Source organism: Amphiura filiformis, chromosome 6 (assembly GCF_039555335.1).
Source record: "Amphiura filiformis chromosome 6, Afil_fr2py, whole genome shotgun sequence".
NCBI lineage: Eukaryota > Metazoa > Echinodermata > Ophiuroidea > Amphilepidida > Amphiuridae > Amphiura > Amphiura filiformis.
The window spans coordinates 38,103,381-38,126,316 of record NC_092633.1 but is presented as its reverse complement, the minus strand read 5'-3'; the positions used below and the strand labels follow the sequence as shown (position 1 = coordinate 38,126,316).

At 35.3% G+C, this 22,936-nt stretch overlaps 1 protein-coding gene across 1 annotated transcript in view; it reads left to right on the top strand.

Annotated features, from left to right (window-relative positions):
* LOC140155391 (uncharacterized) overlaps nt 1-22,936 on the top strand; it is a 105,429-nt gene that overhangs the window by 72,376 nt on the left and 10,117 nt on the right. The window contains exon 2 of the mRNA XM_072178220.1: nt 22,686-22,771. Within this exon, the coding sequence (XP_072034321.1) occupies nt 22,688-22,771 (84 nt within the window). The 5' untranslated portion in view covers nt 22,686-22,687. The remainder of the gene's footprint in view (nt 1-22,685; nt 22,772-22,936) is intronic.

Genomic DNA, 22,936 nt, shown 5'->3' with positions numbered 1-22,936 from the left:
GAAGAGTTGTGTAAGGTTACAGCTTGAGCTTGAGCCTCTCATACAGGAGAGTGAATCATGCATTGACTTGTATAAAGTTTGTCGTTGTGCCTTTTATGTACCACCAACATGAATATATTCAATTGATGTTCTTACCCTGCATGCCAGAGATGGGTGTCATGCTCGCATCATTAGTGGAATAGTTTAGTAACAATAAAGAAATGCCGTTTATTTTACCCAAAACGTTTCAATTGCGGTATTCCCACCTCATGTTCAATAATGAAGAAGTTGCTTTCTTTTTTCAAATGAAACTGTTTCATTCAACCTCTCGTTCTAGTTTAACAAGTATGCGTTTCACTGAGCACATTTTCGTTTCTTATCCTCGTCTCAAAACGGCATTGCACCGATGCAATTTAAACAACGTCTATGGCAAGCCAAGGGGGCCAAAAGCGTGGAACAGCTACGCGTAGCTTCTTTCTCGTTACGAGCAGCTGTTTGACCAATCAAAATAGTCAAATTTAATCACGTGGTTGGGTCGTTAGCTGCGCGTAGTATAGTTATAGGTATCCTCTTTCACAATTATTATCTTGTAATTAATTTACGGAATTAGCATAGATAACGAACGGGTAAAGGAGGCCAAATCACAGCACGTGTCAAGAGAACATGTTGCTAATGCCTGGCTAAAATGACACAAAGCATATTTATTTAGTGTTTCCAAGTTTACACCGTGTTTAATAGCAAGTAACTTTATACTCGAGCTGTATTAGCGGTGCAGGGGATATGAAGGTCAAACAACAACAACTACTGATTTAAAGCGCTGTGTAAAGATATTGCAGGGAAAGCGATATCACATGCCACTGTGTAAATATGGAGAGAGTAAAATGGGTCATCAATTTTTTCGGAACGGGGGGGTTCCTAAATTTACAAAAAGTCGGCGTCAATAAATTGCGGCCCTCACTATTTCGGCATCAAAATGTTATGACCCCGACACCCACCACCGATACACCGTACCCCCTAGACAGGCTAAAATTGTATTGAAATCAGTCTTTTTGAATACAATAAACACACTATCTGTAGTCATCTTGTGACTCCCTACATTTTGTCATTATCAATTTATGACCCCCCTCCCCCTTATTTTTCTTTTTTTTTTAAGTATGACCCCCTATATTTGGGATTCCTTCCGAAGAAAATGATAGCCCTCTAAATATAGAACAATCATCATTCTGTTCAGATATTACTTTAATAGCACCTATACCATTTTTTGCTGATATACTACAGATATTTTCATTTAACAAAAACTAACAACGTAATATTTGTGAGAGAGGATGTTTACATCAGCTCCACGTGTTTAAAACCGCGAATCTGATTGGTTAATAAGCTGCACGTAACGAGAAAGAAGCTGCGCGTAGCTAGTCCCACGTTCTGAGCCGCTTAGCTTGCCATAAACGTCACCTTCATCGTTCGGGGTACAGAGGCACTGCTTATAGTAATCTGAGATTCGTCACTATGAACAAAACACGACAACAGAATACACATTAACGGCTTTTATAACAAAGGCTTTTCGTGCTCCTTTAATGCAGAGCAAGTTCTATGTTCCAAGTTGATCGATTAAGTATTATAGACCTTGTCATTTAAATAAAGTAATATATGCTCAATTATGGGTAATATTATCACCATGATCACTACATTGACAGATCGGGGCAGCGACTTTAACTTTTATTCTGTAATATTATCTTAATACAAGTCTTTATTCAACAACAGACTTTGAGGACCCATTCAAACGTCTTGGATTAATAATCCTAATTAATATGTATTTTGTAATTTCAGAGCAATTAATCACGCACTGCTCATATTCATGTTAATCGGTAATATGTGTGACATTAACAAAGTCTGGAGGTTGTAGGTGTATGGGTATGATGAAGGCCATTAGATGCATCGTTAATGAAATACACGATATCAGCAATACTACTGGATGCATGTCATTCCATCATACCATAGTTTATTTGCATCAATGGTACCGCTAATATCGATTCAACAGAATGGATAATAACTTCACGTAACAATGGATTATGTACACGAATAGACAACTTCGACTGTATGGAGACAACACAACGAATTTTTTTACATAACTGATGCATCATTTCTTATTTTATTCCTGTCCACGGTTGTTTGATGGCATGTAAAACATTTTAAAGAAAAGTTGTACAATGATGGCGCTCTTTAACTTAAACCTTGTTTGCATCTTTACGTCAAGGGGTAGACACTTGTATAATGATATTAGAACATCAGCAAAAGACTAACAAATGACAACGGATTTTCAAAAAAGTTTTTATCATGAAATGTAAGGTATAACTCATTTTATTTGGCTAGTTTAATATTCAAAATATATGTAAATAGCGCCCTCAATTTACACACAAATGTACAGTTTATAGAATTACCACAAAAAAGCAGAACAAGATTAACAATTTGACATAGAAACGAAAGTTTGTGCTTAAAAATTGCTACAAAATATATGCGTATATACAGTTTATTAGTGTCATTGCTGTTGGTATTATTCAGGTCTAGAATTGAATATTATATAATGTTTTGTTAGATAAATAATCAAATAACCGTGTGTCACCGTAAACCGGCTGAAATAGACCTCCAAACGGCTTAATGTAATCGACCGACCAAAGAACGCGACTGCCCTTGATTTTCATTATAAAAATGGGACTATTTTCTACATTTTTCAAGGTTTAATATAAGCCATTAAACGTTTATGGTTTTATACCTATTGTTGTTTGATGGTAAAGATGTTTTACTATTCCCAGGCCTGTGAATGTGTGCGGATATAGATAGGTGAGTGACAAGGGGGTAGAGAGTGTGCGAGTGAGAGATACTTAAGTTACGGAGTGTATGAGGGTACAAGAATGTAATAAGGGTAGCTGTGTTCATCATAAGATTCCTCTTGTATCGCTCCTCAAAGTGTCAAGTGTATTGTTATATTTTATATTGTTATATTTTGCTGCATATTATTATTTTTATTTTTCTATATTTTCTTATATTTACCAATACTTAGCGGCCTCAACAGATATTATAACTGTTATAATATTAACACTGTCATTAGCGCAAATGTGTAAGCTTATGCAGCGACAATATTGTCGGAAAGGCATTTTTAGATGTTAAGCTTGGTAGAAGTTAGTTGATCTTTATGGCAGTTTGGATTCGATTAAGATAATTTACTTTTTTAATTTACTTAATATATTTTAAGGACAGTCCTTTGTTTTAGTTATTACCTTCTATTCTATTTCTTAAGGCATGATGTATAAGTAAAATATTTTTGTCTAAATTCATGATCTCATAGCAAATAACCAATTAAGAATGATACAGATTGTGTACCTGGCGGTGTGAGCTAATAGCAATGTCAACGTGTGTCTCATTTATCACAATGACTAATGGGAGTTCCGATTAACTATTACACAAAAGTACATCGGTTATAAAAGTGACAGCTCTGCCCGAATAACGACACAAAGAGTCTATATTTACGTCAGAAATATGATAAATGGTTATAATTATTTCATTTCATTCATTTCATCTGTTCTGGTTGTATACAATTACCATCTGCCGTCATATATTTCATATAATAACTAATATTATATTAACCCATAAAGGTTCCTAACCCAATACTACAAAATACTACTTTTCAAAGCAACTGCAACACATAGCATCCCACCTGATTGCGTATCAGGACAACGTTCACACTCGTGGCTTGCAATCCCCGGTCTTCTGCTCGGCAACCGACTGGTCGGTGGTTAAAAACCGGGGAGGAAAAACAACTTTTCTCTTCATCTTCTTTCTTTGTTCGTTCCTATTCCTTCGCCAAAAACAGATGGGGGTTAGGGATAACGTGAGCAACTTTTTCTTACGCTTTGACTGTATCTCACTTTAAAATAATTTGGCTATTGTTATTCCATTGTCCCAAGATTGTTTGAATAAGGCGCCCACCAATAGTGCACCGAACCCTTTCATACTTGCATAGCAATTATTATTAATAGCCACTAAACAACACCTGATTACGACACATGATAGAATGAAAAACGACAAAATTGTGCCGAAACTTGCACACACAATATTAGTAGTAGTAAGAGTATGAGCGGCGTGAGCCGCGAATATTCTTACAAACTAGTAGCACCCACCAAAATGCTCTTATAAGTAGGAGGTGTGCTCTTATAACCAACTGTCCTGGTCTCAAACTTGTCATCAACTCCAATTTGTTTATCTATAAACCTGTCACCAATTCCAATTCCTTTACCTTTGACAAGAGTTGATCTATATGTAGGGACAAGGCAGATAATTGGGGAAATCATTTCATGGGTCTGAAGGAGCAAGGTAGATGGTCATTGTATGCGTCTGGATTTAATAGACTGGTTTAGACAGTTTGTTAATGTGTGACAGCCTTGATTCCTTCCTATACATTTTTGCCTGCTTTCTTACCTTCTTCCTTTTTCCTTTCTTCATTATTTTCTTTCTTGCTGTTATACTTTCATTCCTCTTATGCATTTCTTTCTTTCTTTCCTTTCATCCTTCCTTTATGTTTTCATTTTTTTCTTTTGTTACTTCTTTTTTCCTTCCTTTCATTTTTCTTTCTTTCTTTCCTTCCTCCTTTTTTCTTTCTTTCTTTCTTTCTTTCTTTCTTTCTTTCTTTAGGCCTTCATATTGTGATATTTCAAACATAAGTCGAATATGGTACATGTCTGTTGTCACTAATGTACTACTAATTGAAAGGTGGTCTCTTAGCAAGAATGATCTGGTTAGTTTTATATGTGAGGTGAAGGTCACAGTAGTTGTATTTGCAAATCCAAAATAAGAGTATTGGTTTTACACCCACCTAGATGTTTACAACATCAATCTGTCTCAAAAATCTGTTATCGGTCAAGTATGTCACATATCTGTTATCACTTACTACTATTTAATTGAAAGTGTTCTCCTATAGAAAGTTCTCTTCCAAAAAGACAATGCACAGTTCATATTGCATTGTACAATTTTAATATGGGAAATTAGCACATGGTACCCTTTTACAGCAGTGCTATAATTTCCCATATTAAAATTGTACAATGCAATATGAACTGTGCATTGTCTTTTTGGAAGAGAACCCAAAGACAATGCACAGTTCATATTGCATTGTACAATTTTAATATGGGAAATTATAGCACTGCTGTAAAAGGGTACGGTGTGCTACTAATTGTGATATCGAAGGCCCACTCAACTATACAATACACACATGTGTATGATTTCAAAGGGTTCCCCTGTATAGAAACACCCATTCTACTTGAAAATCTAACATGCAGTTCTCCTAATTACTCACGTTTACAGTATTTGGTCTCTTTTTGACATACGATTTAAACAAAAATCAGTAAAATACTAGCAAGTGTTGCATAGGTGTTCTGCGTCTTGTTTTCCTCTCTTCAGATATTGCAAATGTTGCAAATCATGATTCGCCATGTTAGATCAGTCTTAACAATAACACCCTATGTACAATTGCTTTATTGTTGTCAAAATATGTGGTATTATTGCTTGGTATTATTTCTAAGGACGGTCCGTGTTTTGAAAGTATTACGTAGGTATACACCAAATAACTTGCAATATCGACGGAAATGGAAACAATTCACATATCCCAAGATACATTGCATCAACAATGGAAGTTTAGAACAACAAGTCATTGTTATCGTGAATGTCAAGATTCATATTGAAATATTATGGCTGAAGCCCCATTGAGTAACACAAAGCAACCATATGCCTCAGGCGAAATAACAAACATACAAATGCTATTTGATACAATGTTATTTCAGCCAAAGAGAAACGTCGTGTACGATTACAAGTAAAATCGATTATGCTAGCATGTTGGTAAAATAATCTAGAAAATGTCAAGTTAGAAATTGTTGTTTGAAATTAAACCTCAAGAATAAACCTAATACGTGTCAAACAGGAATATTGGCACGCTGTGATATGACAGAGCTAAATGGGTGATGTGGGAGATCGTACTGGGACGAGGTGATCTAATGGTGTACCGTCTAAGGCATTGGTCCATTGTGCAGAACTGTGCACGGGGACCGTGGTTCGAAACCCCATCATGATCGGGCGATAGATTTATGGTTTTATGTGTTTTCTTAAGCTTATTTCGGCTCGTCAAATAGAAAAATATACTAAATGAACGAATGGAATGATGACTCTTGATCTAGTCACTTTTCTTGATATACCAGTAGTTGGTGATTGTGTATATTTAATTTGAAATGTATTCGATTGCTTAAAATACTATATATGTGCCTATTGCATGTATATGGTCGAATCCAACGAAAAGTGTACACGGCATGTTCAGGGCCATAACTTAAAAGTATTAATCAATTGGCATTCGTTTTTGTATTGTGTTTATTCGCCTTGATCATACGCTTCGCGCCATATATAATAAGACAAAAAAAAAAAAAAACTTAGGCACAGAGACCCCAAAAGATGCTATTTTTACCCATTTTTTCAAAATATTTCTTAAAGTATTTTTAAAAACATCTAAATCAGTTATGAAAAGAAGTCATTGGATTGAATCTAAATTGATTTCCTTAAAGGTGTGTATTCAAAGATTGCCTGTTTAATTTTTCACATATTTGTACATAATTATGAATTTTTTGTGATAATATTTTGAGTGGTATTTTTTACATTACCTACGAATACAATTTTTCATAGCACTAGATATATCTTTAAAAAATGGAAATCACTAATAAATGCGCAATTGATACAAGCTTTGATATGTCCAATACTGAAATGCATTGCATTCGGACATCTTTATTATTGTGTTTAGCTGCCAGAAATTCTAAATGGCACAAAAGGTAGGTTTGGTAAAAATATGCATTACCTCCGAATACATGTTAAAAGCTGTGCCATTTCCACAAAGTGAGAGAATAGTAAACAATAGTATAAGCAATAGGTGTAGGGTAATACACTCTTTATTTCTACCAAGTTTCAATAACCTGCGTTTAAATATTTCTGAGATGTCAACAATAAAAGCAAGTATTCGTAGGTAAATTTCGGTAACCGAATGTTACCTACGAATACACTTTGACTTCATGACAGTATTGTGAAACACCGCCATTCATGTCAATGCCCATATTGGTACATAACGAAGGCCTGTATGTTTGCTATCAAATCATAATGTCAATGAAAGTTGCGAATTCACATACATGCCCACCATGCAAAACTGAATACGGCTTAATTGGTGAAAAATATGTACTGAAATAGACGACGGTCTGCTCATTTGAAAGAAAAATCAGATTCAAAGAAGATTAGAAGGATAAATACTTGGATTTGTCAACTGTCATGTGTGCTTCATTTTAAATGTTTACCGACCTTCTGGTTTCTGAGTAATTTGTGTCCAAATTGATTTATTCGAAGGTAACTTTTGACGTTTTCGCTAAGGTTACCTACGAATAGCATGGAAAAAACGACTGTTCTCATTGTCTTATGATCTAGACAACACATTGATGGACCCTGGTATAAAGCTAATTGTAGTTGCCCTCAAACGAAAGGCCACAAGACGTAACTGACTCCAAGATGGACTTCACAAGTCTGCAATAACGGTTTTAAGCGATTTGTGTGCAATTAAGCAAATTAAAGTCACTTTAGTGCCTTTGTTTCTTACTTCAATCCTCTTTCAACCGCTGTGAACCGACATTATTAATACATAATATGGTCTTAAGTATCAATAAACGCACATAAAGAAAATAATACATTCATAGTTCTTTATAAAATGAAGTTTTGATTGCGATATCCACCAAAAGTCTAATTCTTACCTACAAATACTGAAATGTTACTTACGAATACAGCATAATACATGACATGTGTAATGAAGTGTCCCTACCAATGGAAATTAATTGTCAAAACTTTAAGCGGTACCCCAGGGCACTATTATTACCCATATACGGATTCATTCAACAATTATTTATTATGTAAAATTGCTGATTAACTACTTGTATATCAAAATGAAGTGGTCAAAATCTTGCTAAAAGCATCAAAAATTTTGATCTAAGGTAATAGCATTTATTCATTTGGACGTACCATCTGAAAGAGATCTAAAACTACCATTTTATTAATTCATTACCATAATAGCAAAATTTAAACCTATAAACTCAATATAGATATTGTTAAATCGCTCATGTTACCTACGAATACCCGGGTTTCTTCACCTTTTCATTGTATAAAGCGTTAGGTGTATGCGTATAATTCCTAATATTCTTGAAAACATATATCAAACTCGTTCTTATACAGTGTGTAAATTGATTCATACTCATTTGATAAATGAAATACAGAAACTGACCTAAACTTCATTTTCAAAAATAAACTAGCATAAATTGACTAAGATCATATTGATCGCGTTATAAAAATAAAACAAATATTTTCTGGTTGAGCTAGCATTTTCCTGACACCCTGTGGTCTACACTACACGAAAAAAAGCGTTAATGGGAATATTCCATTTGTTTTAGGTTGATTAGTATTGCGATAGTGAAAGCATCCTAGTGGTATTCGTAGGTAACATTGGGTTTTGATATCACATTTACTATCACACGTCCTGGATTTATTTGTCAAGATTAGTAATGGCACTTTTGGTTCCTATAAGGCCAATGTGTCATCAATCAATGGTCAAAAGGAAAAAATTGTGGAGACATTTTTATTTCGGACTTTTATTTTTGGCCCATGGACACTTTTGGTTGGATTCGACCATATAGTCATTGTAAACCAGATTCTCAGTTTCTTACTGTATTAATGAGTATTTATACCGTGAAAAATAAATAAATAAATAAATAAATAAATAAATAAATAAATAAATAAATAAATAAATAAATAAATAAATAAATAAATAAAATAATAAATAAAATATGATCGTGTTACGACTACAACAAATTTAATCAAACAATCAATCAACAACGTCAGAAATATTATATTTAATTCTGCAAGTATAATTTGATAATTATTCGATATGAAATGTATAGTTCTTTTTTATTATATACAAGCAACAAAACGAACCTGACATTTGTTAATTTCCTGATAAGTCATAATCTGGAAAATGAAACACAGTAATAACTCTACTAATATGAAGTGTTATGTTTACAAAGGTCACATTAGCTCTTTATTAGAATTAAAAACACGTTTTCTGTTCTAAGTAATAATAATCAAACTAATATTGAACTCAAGTGTTCAATAAGAAATTGTTCTCTTGAAGTGAGTGAACCCTGGAACTCTAACCACCTGTAGATATATACTGCGCCAATAAAGTATCCTTACACTTAGAAAAATAATCACAACTTCCAAACTGAACAATATTGGGGTAAATTTGGTTGTTTTTAATAGATGCCCTAATCCTGCACATTATGACACCACATTGAATCCAATGTGACTTCAAGAAGTAAAGTTACAAGCATTTGATTAGGCGAAGGTCCAGTTTTAAAATTGACAAACTGGCCTATTCACAACTCCACAGACTAGACATCTGGTTTGAGAGTGGTGAATGGCTAATTTATGCGTTTGGCTTTAATTAAGAACAAAAGGAACAAAAGAAAACTGAAACAAAAGAACTGACAAATAAAATGAAAGTTATGAAAAGTAAAGAGAAGCAAAAACTGAAATAAAAACTGCTTTAAATAACGCTTCATTGAAGAAGCTGTGTTGTCTCTTTGTTTCGCTTGTTGGAATCTTTTTGCGCCTTGTATAGGCCACTTTGTCACTTTTAAAACTGTACCTTTGTCTATTCAATTGCTTGTAACTTTACTTCTTGAGGTCACATTGGATTTAATGTGGTGTCATAATGTGCAGGATTAGATAGTGCATCTATTAAAAAAACAAATTTACACTAATATTGTTCAGTTTTGAAATTGTGATTATTTTTCCAAGTGTAAGGATACTTTATTGGCGCAGTATATTAATATGCATACTGTATGAAATGAAATACACAACAAACAAAGTTTAAAATCAATGGAAACAAACCTCACCCTATGCATAATTTACGAGTGATGTCTTATGGGTCCTTTGTAAAGGATATGTTATATAAAGTGTTGAAACCAAATAAAGTCATAGGTTAATAAGACACGGTCAATGGTGTTTTTGTGATCAACTTGATGTTTTGGATGTAAATGTGACCGTACAGCACGAATGAGCCGTAAATGTCCTCAATTGTATTCTGAGTTACAGTGTAAAATGGGCATGAAGGCCGTATTCATAGGTACCTCAATTTGGCGCTACGTGTACCTCATTTACCCGAGATACACGTAGCACCAAATTGAAATACCTATGAATATGACCTTCATGCCCATTTTACTGTAACTCAGAATACAATTGAGGACATTTACGGCTCATTCGTGCTGTACGGTCAAAATTAGTGAATATATTGGTTGATCTTTTCCTCATTATATTCATCTTTAATCAGGCATACCGTAAAAACATGAAAAGTCCCATCCACAAATGGGTAAAGGGTTTTGAGCAAATCATCGATACACATAGTTATATACGAACAAGTAAACCTGCAAATTTGTATCTCAACTCCATTAGCTCAGTTGGTAAAGCGCCGGACTATGGTACAATTTCATGTTTTCAAAAGCGCTTGATAGTAAGCATATGTGCTAACTATCGAGTTTTTACGGTATTCAACTGATATTTTTTAACCAAGAAAATTTTAAAACTTTCAACGGAAACTGAAGGCAAATAAATAAATATTTACCTGCTAATATTTTCGGTAACTAGCAGTTACCATCCTCAGGCAGTAATGACTATGTTTTATTCGGAAAATGAAGGATACATTTTCCTCGTCTTAAACCTCTGCATATTGAGGTTCCTAAAAACCTCCTGCTGTTGTTATATGTGTGTGAACACATGAAGTAACACGAATGTATTGAAGACCTGTTGAGCCAGTCACGATAAGCATGATAAATAACCTGTCGTAATGTAATACTGTTAGTCCTTTGAATGCGGTTTAGTTTGACGTTACTCATTGGAAATTAAAGGAGTAGGGTCCGGTTAGTAGACATCTCTAATTTGCACCAACAATAAAAAAAATGAAAGTTTACTTCCATAAAAGAAATAAATGTCCCATTTACAAAGTATAAAGGAAAATGTCCCATTTAATTTTTTATGGCAGTCAATCGATAAGGCGCTCGAACCCTGGCGGTGCCTAGTACGCTCTCGTGGAAAAATTGAGTTAGCTTGAAATTCCCCTGGACAAGGAACTTACTGCTAATTTGTCTCGTTGTAACCCGTACGAAACTCGGGGAGCTGATCCTGGTTGCGAAGGTTATTTGTGGAATGTCTAGGGTGTACGCTCTTGAAGCAACAAAGTCCCTCAATTGTTGTTTAATGGTTTATGGGATGATGTGGACCATAGTGGTCAGCGACAACCTGTAAAGTGTGCTGAGGCTTGTGGGTCAACGTCTAGGCGTTTTGCCTCTGCGTAGCGCATTATAAATCACTGATCTTTTTTTTTCAATAATATAAGGCAACAATATGCTCAAAATCGGTAAAACCTGTTATAAAGGATCTAGTATAGGGAACTTGTACCGTTGGTTATGTTTTTCTTAATCTGACTGTAGTAGGTCTAGCTGTCACCAACGGTATAGGCTAATCCTTTGAGGCCAATACGTATTGAGACAGTGTAATCCGTATACAGATCAGTGTAGCCACACAATTGAATAAATGCTTAACGAAAACATTCCGGGTAATCTCTCTGTCCAGTCGTGACACTTGAAAAAATGTGTCTGGCCTTACATGGGACCCACGCTGACAGTGCATTCAAATGCGTAAACGACTCTCATAAAATTATCATTTTCATTATTCTAATTAAATTTTACCGAAAAATCCGCGTCTACACTCTCTTGCAAACTTAAATATCATCCCGTCTGATTTGCCCGGTTTTCAAAGTTTGCCACTGTGAACTATAATAAAATAGGACATTCAAATGCACATCATAATTGTATGAATAAAAAAAGATGGACACCTGATGTTTAGGAGTGGGAGTCAATGTTATTCAACCGCAGAATATGATAAATCGAACCCATCTCCTTTGACAAGTACTATACGCGACGTAAAGTATCTGTTAAGATTTAATTTTCCTTCCAGCTTGTATAATGTAGGCTACATTTTGCAATGTCAACGCAAGATGTCATTGTCAATGTCTTGTAATGATTATCCGGTCGTTTCCCTTGCGGCTGTCTGATAAAATAGGTATTGTTTAGTTTAGATAGATGGTATGGTGGTCAATGACCATGGTCATTGATGCTAGTTGGTATTCGAGATGATAGTTGATGAGGTTGGGTTAAAACAGCAAATCGAAGGTCCTCTTAGACACTTGATGTAGTCATCGACACGAATCAGTAATAACTGCACTAGTATTACGACGCATAGTCAGCTGGTCTTTCTCCCACTCAATAACCACCATTACCACTTGCGAATGCCGCTCACAAATGTAAGGCTATACTTAACACTAAAAATCTTTATTGAAACTTCTGAACTAATGCTCCTCGAAAATAGATAATATGGATAAAAATATGCCTTATTCATAGAAAATGGTAGATGTACATTGTGAGATTATCGAATGCAATTGAACTTATTTCTATAATAAAGAATCAGACAAATATACTTATTGAGAGTGTAGAGATGTATACGTGTTGGTAGTAGACATCAAAGAGAAGTTTTAAACTAGTCAACAACACTCGCGTTTTTTGTCCGAATAATTTCAGAGTAACCATACTCCGTCATCAGCGGTGTGATACTGGTGAATGACTGATGTATGACCTTTACTTCTTGCCGACACCGCCTCAAATACATCAGCAATAGTAGAGCACCACAAGCGCAAAGGACATGATGCTGACACTGACAACGTCAAAGTGCTCTGCAGAGAAGTAAAACTATTGCCACGAAAAGTGAGAGAAGCGATTTTCATTAAGAAAGAGACCAGCCCCTGCCCGTAGGGACGGGGCCGAGAACTTTCCAAAATCTATGACATTTTGCTTCTAGAAACACCTTCCAAAAGGTGAAAAAGGTCATACATGAGTCATTCACCAGTATTACATCGCCGATGACGGAGTATGGTTACTCTGAAATTATTCGGACAAAAACATGAGTGGTGTTGATTAGTTTTAAACTTCTCTTCTCAAAAATACAAGAAAATGTATTGTAAATGAATTAAATGCATCACAAACGTTATACCCTTTTGAAATAATAACACTATATGAACTCCAAAAGGTGTTTGCCGGCCGGCCTCGCCATGAAAGCCCTGCTCTTGTCAAGCTTTTGTGGTGATATAATCACTCACTATTGGCAGACATAACAAACCGTGTTATCATTGTAGATACTACGTGAAACAAGACAACTCTTAAGTGTGTTAATACTTAGGTAAAGAGGCATTAACCTGTGTAATGGATGCCCTACATCACGTCAAATTAAGTTCAATATATACTCTAGTCGCTCGCAATCAGCGACTCGCTAGCGATTAGCGAATAAATGTAACCTTTCAGCTGGATTGGTTTTGGAGCTGCGATCCATTAGCCCGGTTTAATCAAAATAAGCAACCTTGTATAATAATGCAATTGTCTTGTTACAGGAAGAATGCAATTCATTTATTGTGCGTTATTTACTACTCGGAAGTCATTATTGCTATATTAATAGTCATTTAATATGGATATTTGAAAAATAACTAACATTAACTTGCTACTGTGGTGTTACAATCATATATATTATTTTGAGAAACACCTGTATATTTGAAGTGTACTGGTGCTTAAGTATGTCATGTGTGTACGAGTACTCAAAATTCTAATAAAGTACTTGAACTTGTCATATCTGCATAAATGGATTTATAAAAATAAATCTTAATACTTTTCGCAAGTTTTGTGACAATACAAGAATATAATATAAATTCTCCAACAGAGGGGAAAAAGGAGAAAAGACAAAACGCAAACTCCAAACAGCCTTTGTATCGGGACTTGAGATTGTAATTCCCATTTCCTTTCTCACGAAGTAAGGGCTAAGAGTAAAATTGTATAATTGTGTTTGGGATGGCCTTCTCTCCTTTCTCCTTTTCCTTGCTATATTCTTCCATTTCTTGCTTTGTTTATCAAAGCTATGTGGACCAGCATGCATCTTATTAGCCTACACTGGATATCCAGGCTTGTGCATTTTTATTGTATGAGCTTGTAACGGTCCATGGATTTCCCATGGATTAGCATGTGTCCCTCACGGACCAACCTGGGTAAACAAACAAACAAATAAACAAACAAATGCAAAAGCGACAGCAACGTAGTTTTACCACATTCCGCAATACCCCTGAATTCCCGTGTCTCTAACATTCTCGTGAGGGAACACAAGGAAACATACCAATTAAGCATACCCACCCACTACACGCACTCCACATACATACCCCTACATAAACACCCCCATATACATATCCCTACATACAAACACCCACACACACATCCAAATTACGCAGTAACGTACTATTTTCTCATCCCACCTGTACGTAGTAGGTTATAATCTGACTATGCAGTCCAGAGGAAAACCAACCAACAAACAAACTACGAAAACAACTTCTACAAATCACAATACGACAAAGATCTATTTACAGTTTGTTATAATACTAGGGAAGGAATTATTAACGCTAAAGCTTAAAGTTAAGTTAAAGGTGGCGAAGGGGGTTGCTGTTAATTGTGATATTGCATTTGAAATCCGTATATGGGAGGCAGGCCTTAATCTTTAACACAGCGAATGTGAATTTCAAATGGGTTTACATAAATGGATGACTCCATTTGAAATCTACACTCCCTGTGCTGGGGATTAAGGTCATTCTTTTCCATAAGGGTGTGTAACAGCCATTGTTACATGTCTCACGAACAGCAGTTGATAACTTGTCTTTGTCGTGGACAAGATTTCTCAAGCCTCTGCAATAAACAAGGACACTGTCTGGCGGGTTGATGTAAGGTTGAAATAGTGCATTTTACAGCGAAAGACACATCAGTCTATTTGAATTTTTGAATACTTAACTGAAATATAGTGAAGAGGTCCAGTAAAATGAGGCCGATGTCAACTATTTAATTTGATATGTGAACGAGAAAAGTGTTCATTGTGTGTATGTTTTTCATCCTTTACAGCAATACAAACATATTCATAACTCAAGAACTGTGGAATAGCATATCAAATTTATTTTGCCCTGAACAATAACAACAAATGATTTCCCCGGTAAAGGACTCTGTTTTGTGTGATTGCTTCACAATTGCTCATTGATTCAACTTTCCAGATGTACGCTCGTTTCTGCAAAACGACTTATCTCACTAATTTACCAATGTGAACATATGTCATCTACAGAGGAGAAACTTGAAACATGTTATATTTTGTCAGGGTACGATATAAATGCCATTGGACTGTTCCATTAATTAGTTGCATTTAAAAGATGGCTAAGTTATGCACCAAATTCCCCTTTCCAAATTATAGCTATGTTTAAAACCCACAAAAATGCCTATTTTACCTGACGAAGATAATGTATAATTATAGGTCTATTGCCATTTGGTCTAATACCATTTCGTCTAATTCCCGTTTAGTCTATATTCAATTGGTCTATTACCAGAAAGTCTAATTGCCACTTAGTCTAATAATCATATAGTCTAATGCCCATTTAGTCTAATATTGTTTGGTCTAATAACCAGTATGTCTACTAACCATATAGTCTAATAACCATTTGGTCTAATATTTCTTTAATAACCATTCGGTCTAATAACCGTTTGATCTAATAACCGTTAGGTCTAATATTCGTATGGTCTAATAACCAGTTAGTCTAATACCAGTTCGTCTATTTATTAATAAACTAAATGCTTGTAAGACTAAATGGTGTGTAGACCAAATGGGTATTAGACCAAATGGCTATTAGACCTATTGGTTATAGACCAAATGAGTATTAGACTAAATGGTTGTTAGACTAAATGATTTTAGACTTATTGGTTATTAGACTAAATGGTTATCGGACCAAATGGGTATCGGACCAAATGGTTAAAGGACCAAATGATTATTGGACGTAGTGCATATAGACCTAATGGGTTTAGACGACATGGATGTAGACGAAATGGATATTAGACCAAATGGTATTAGACCAAATGGCAAATCCCCTATTTATATCTACACATTGATCATTCACATATTCACCAAACACACTGTTTGTTCCTTACGGATTAATGTGTGTCTCAAGGTTGTACAAGAATCCATAATTAGCTCCACAGGGCATACCCAAATGGGACCACAAACCTTACAAATGTTTAAGAAGACTTAACACTCCACAGGGTAATATACCCACTGGATACCTTTATGTTATTGCTGCAATCGCTTTACAGCTATTTTTGATGTACTATGTTGAATATTTCCTTATGGAACAATTAGTTTTGTGTCTCCGCAAGGCTGTGTGTCTCCATAAGGTTATTTCAAAATCCATAATTCTTTCCACAGGGCATTATAGTAGAAATTTAATTTGAATGAACACAGCTGCCAACAACTGTACACGATTCGACTGTGATCGTATCTATGCGTATTTCAAAATACAACGCGAACGCATGACCTTGGATACTTAATGAAAATACTAACCAATCACAAGTGAGTTGGCATAGTTGGATTCACTTCCGCGTCACGCACGCGCGGTTGTTAATCACGCTGTTGACAGCTGTGTTCATTCAAATGAAATTTCCACTAAAGACCCCATCCTATGCGCACCTCTTACCCATCTAATGTCGTTTTACCGATGTGTCATTATTTTCTGAAATAGCTCATTTGTCACGTTGGATTCATCAATTTATAAAACTAATATCAACCCATCTCGATCTCCTTATCAGCCTTGGACTGAATATGTCTGCAATATATAAACATCTTGACAGAACAGGTGATATTCTGCTACTGTTTGATATTGTCATAAGTGGGTGCACTTGAGGAAACCTGTACAAATGTGATCAGCGGAATTTCGTCACCGACATGCAAACTTTTCAGTGTCTATTCGTTTACGAGCAGTATTTTACACTTGGCCTTTTATCCAGAATTATTAAGAACATGTTTCTTTTTTATTACTAGTAATGGAGAAAACATGTAAAGCAGTAAATGTGATGGAGGATGTTGAAGTAATTCAATGGTACTTACCGATGGCATGTCGTATCAGTCACTCAATATAACTTAAGCGGGTACTACACCTCTACCCAATTTTGTGCCTATTTTTGGATTTTTCTCAAAAATTATAGCGCATTGGTGACAAGTACGATATGTATATTATAAGGACAAGGACTACAACTACTGCACTGGAAATTTTATTTCAGCACGGACAACAGTTCAACAGTCAAAAATGAGGGAAAACCAATATTTTATCAATAAATCAATAACTACTTGCCTTGAATTGCTGAATTTCCAGTGCAGTAGTTGTAGTCCTTGTCCCTATAATATACATATCTTACTTGTCACCAATGCGCTATAATTTTTGAGAAAAATGCAATAATAAGCACAAAATTGACCAGGGGTGTAGTACCCCTTTAACATCATGCAATCCTAGTTGTTATAATTCTATTATTAACCATTCATTGAAAAATTATGACAATAATTTGGCCTGATTTGTATTTCACCCATGTATTTGACCCATTTTTACTAAGACGCATATTTCTACTAGCGATTCCTCTTGGTATTGTGAGTACAATACTAATGGGTTGGCTGAAGAGATGAACACTCAACAGTGCAACCTATGTCTGTAAAGACGACTCGTATGATCAGAGATGACCACTGATTACATTGGGTTTAACAATGCACCACTAATATTAGCCTACTCCTCAGGTATAAGTCATGTAAGGAGTAGCAACAACAGCACTGTCGGATGGCAATCAATTTAAAATGAACACTAGCCAGAGGCATGGGTCGGTGTCCAACTGCATTATTAACCAACCACGTGTAGTGATCATATCACAGATATACAATTTACTCACTTACATGCCCGTCCTTCCCATCTGTAACAAGCAGCATTAACCATACACGAACTTTCTTAGTTTTGAAATCAAGATGCAGAGATTCGTGGTTGCTATATTAATCCAGAATTGACAGTGTTATTGAGCTGTGATGGGCTCATGCGCGATCACTAATTCCATCAATACAAAATGTACCGTTAAAATTGTCTCCAAGAAAGGCACACGTACCCCAAGGTAAAAAAACAACAATTCAAACATTGAAATTGCACCTGACCTTCTCAATTGTAATTCTAAATGACAACATCCTCTCACCTCACTAATCACATTAAATAGAACATTAAAAAAATTATATAAAATATCAGTACCTCAAAAAACAGTGACCGCGAAAGACGGTGACCGCGAAAGACGGGTGACTGCTAGTTGTGAAAAATTCACGTAAAATATCACAAATGCGTATTAAACTTTATCCACTTGATTCTTGAGTTCATTTCCTTTGAGAGAAATAAATGATCTAACAAAGGGTTTCTTCTTTTATTCATACCCTTGAAATAGAAAAAAGGTGAAGAGTAAATGTGATAAAGAGTTATACTATGATCAGCTTGTAATAGACGATAATTAATCGGTTTTTATTACTGCGCGCGTCAATAAAGTCCTATCTTACGCCTGCGTAAATTAACAGAGTCAAACAATACGCATAGTGCAATTCGCGTAGGTGGTGCGCCAAGCTCTTTGTACGCTATTCTATATTCAACAACTCTTCCTATACCTTTGTACAGGAGCGACCCTTGTTAATCCGTGATGAATCCACACTTTTACTGTAGCGTATACGTGAACGCAAGCGCGGCTCCGCGTTACGCGAGAGCTCGTAAAATTAAAAGGTACCGGCTAAACATTACCGTTTTATTTTTTTTTCTTTTATTGCTGCTATCTAAGGCTAAGTGGCAATGATTAACTGGCATTATTTGCCGATGTCATTAATATATCCAATAAGTTCAGGTAATCCAAACAATAATAGTTCCCTCATATCATGCATATTATTCAGCCATACCTAGCCATTTCAAAACAGATCATTTTAACTTAAACTTATTATGTAAAACTTGGACTGATTTGCTTGTTTGCTTAGGGTTGTTTAATTTATAAAGTTCACCCCTGCTAGCTAAGATACATTAACATACGTATGCGGTAAATGCACAATTCCTTGTTCATGTGGGTAAAATACTTACGCTTTACTAAACAACGGGAGACTCAACTTTATATACTCGTATATATATATTTACTGACCGGATGATGATGTCCACTTCTTATATTGCTGACAATGTTCCACTATTGAGTACTCAGGAAGACAAGTAGTAGTAACAGCGGCACTGTATGACGGCAATCGATTTAAAGTGAACACCAGCTAGAGGCATAGTCAGTGTCCAACTGCATCATTAACCAACAACGTAAAGTGATCATTATCATAGATATGTACAATTAACTTACATAATGAATGGACGCGAAATCTTAGGTTTGAAATCAAGATGCAGGAATTCATGGTTGCTATACCCAGAGTTGCTATATTAAACAAGGAAAGACGGTGTTACTGTTGTGTGATCAATAATTCGATCTTTAAAATGTACCGTTAAAATTGTTTGAAAGATAGGCAAAAGACAAATTTGCGTAAAACGTCAACAGATGCATATTAAACTCTATCCACATGACTTTTAAGTACTTTGAAAGAAAGAAATTTAATAAGAAAGTGATTCTTCTTTTATTAATACTCGTGCAATAGAAAAACCGTGAGCAGTAAATGTGATGCAGAGTTATAAAGATCCATTATTTACCGATGTTATTACATATTCACACAATATCGACAATATCCAGTAAGATCGGAATCCAAAAAATGATAGTTCAACCATACCATGCATATTATCCAACCACATACAACCCGTCCATTCAAAGCAGATCATTTACCTTAAACGTATTATGAAACATGTACAATTAAACAGGAAGCCCTGCTTGGCCAGTTCTCCACAGAAGAACTGACTTACACCTGTTACTTTGATGACAGACAGAACAGAATTTACATGGATACATTTTAACCTTGACTAATTCCCTAAGAAACTTAGACCAAAAGTGAGGCTTCATCTTTAACTTACATGAATGAACGGGAAATCTTAGGTTTGAAATCAAGATGCAGAGATTCATGGTTGCTATACCCAGAGTTGCTATATTAAACAAAAAATTATGGTGTTACTGTTGTGTGATCAATAATTCGATCTTCATTTAAAATGTACAGTTAAAATTGTCTGCAAGAAAGGCAAAAATTCTGACAAAATCACGTAAAACAGATGCATATTAAACTCTATCCACTTGACTTTTGAGTTAATTTCCTTGAGAGAAATCAATTTTCTAAGAGAGTGTTTAATAAAACAGCAGTAAATGTGATGCAGAGTTATTAAGATCCATTATGATGTCATTACATATTCACACAATATCCCGAAAGATTGAATTCAGGCAATAATAGTTCACCCATATCATGCATATTATTCAAGCACACAACCATACCAAGTCATTTCAAAACAGATTATTAACCTTAAAATAATATGAAAAACTTAGACTGATTTGCTTGATTTTTTAATTTGCTTACCCCTGCTAACTAAGATACATTACCATACGTATGCGGTAAATGCACAATTCCTTGCTCATGTGGGCAAAATACTTCAAAATATCTTACGCTTTACTAAAAAACGGGAAACTCAATTTTATATCCCTGTAAAAATATATTTACTGACCGGATGGTGATGTCCAATTCTTATATTGCTGACAATGTTGCATTAATGAGTACTCGGGAAGATAAGTAGTAGCAACAGCAGCACTGTCGAATGGCAATCAATTTAAAGTGAACACTAGCCAGAGGCATGGTCGGTGTCCAAATGCATTATTTTACTCAGCCACGTGTCGTGATCATACAATTTACTTACTTACATGCCCTTCACACATGCAACAATCAGCATTAAAAAATAGCGAAATGTATTTGCTTTGAAATCAAGATGCTACAATTATACTAAAGCAAATGGCAGTGTATACTGCTTGCGGGCCCGGCCAGGTGAAACCGGACTTAGTTTGAAAGATTTTTTTATTATTTTTCTGCGAATTACCATAGCTTAGTGTGTGACTCAACGTGGCACGAATCATATTTTCATATTGTGGGAGAGGCTTTTACGACGGGAATTCATAACAATTAGTGGGTTTTTAGCGGGTTCGCCGTCGGACAAGTTTAGAACTGTCAAGCTTTCGTCAGGAGTAACTCTGACTTCTTCAGGACAAAGTACCTAAGAATGAGACATGTAGACCGCCCCTTGTCTACTGATGACTCTGACAAGAGTATTTTCATATTGTTTACAACAAGATCACGTCAATCCCCAATATTTAACTTTTTTCAAATTGGCCCCTCGGGCTCTTTAAAAAAACCAATAATATGGTTAAAATGTATGACAATATTCATAAATTCTGTTTTTAATACTAGATTGTGGAACAATGCTGAAACTACATATATCACAAATACATTATTTTATGCCTTTTAGAGTTCGACATATTAGATATGTTGGCCATACATTAGAAAAAAGCGTATATTTATTCAAATGTACTTTAAAAAGCAAACTATCATTCAAAATTCTTGAAGAAAACCGATCCTTTTCGATGTATAGGACTGTTTTTTATTTTGTATAAGCGTTCTTTTTTATCAGTTATAACAATAGCACCAAGTAACAAATACTCCCACGAGCGAGTAGAATGTAGATAAATGGAGATCGAATATTGTAACTCTGAAGCAACGTAATTGTGATATTATAGGAAACATAATATCTCGCTGTGATTTTGATTTGTTGTTGTTTTGATTTTGTCTGTGATATCATGTTTCTATTGCCTGAAGGAGAGGACATACCTTATTGTAAGTGGCCCACACTCCCATTTCATTCCTTACTATAATGAGAAAGTCTCTACTGATTCGTCAATGCGGATGGACACAGATTTATCACTGATAACAGCAACGAATATAGTATATACTTTGTATTTCTGTAACACTTTGGGCATAGATAGGTAATAATTCATTCAAAAGATGTTGACCGAAGCGTTATCTGTGATTGGTCCAGTTATCATTGGCTTAAAGGTAGACAAGGTATTGTTGGTCGCATCAGCCAAAAAAAATTATTATCTAAATCAATATATTATTGAAAAATATCACTTTGATGTTTGCACAAGTTCATTGTACAAATCATATACTTTGAAAACGTGCTTGATTTATTGTTGTTAATGCGTTATGTACGTTTTACAAAGGTGCTGTTGTTTCAGCCCTCTTTACAACATAACTCAAGAACCACAGGACCTACAAAAGTATATCTTCTACACACTCGCTATGAAATGATCAATGCAATTTTTGCCAAAGCTCACTACCATTCGCAAGATGCTGTGAACTTCCAAATGACAACAGTTTATAATAGTTGCTAACCTTAATGTAACGCTATTTGGAGAGACAAATTCTCGCACCCCAGATCAAAATTGCAACATAAATCCATTATACTGACGTGTATTCGTCATTTCGTGTCTTTTCTTACAGAAATGGCAAGTTATGAACCATATTTGTTTAAAAACATTGACGTGTTTTCTTTACCTCTCTTCATAGTTGCCTCTTACTGGTGGCCTTTTGCTAACGATAATAACATTTCTTCTTTTTTTTCTATTTTCCTGTAGAGATGGCGCGAGTACGGAATGTAGTACTACTCTTTGCAACCCTTTGCTGTTATGCATCAATATCATCCGGAGATGTATCCGGGGATGTAAGTAATTTGGCGGGAATAATGTGGGAACAGCGGGTGGGTTGGTAATCATACATCTATAGACGAATCCAACGAGCCAAGTCATGGTCAGGATTTGGTCGGCCATTATTGGTTCCCCGCATGCACCAAACAGGTGTTGTGAGTGCCCAATTGGGTGGATTAAAC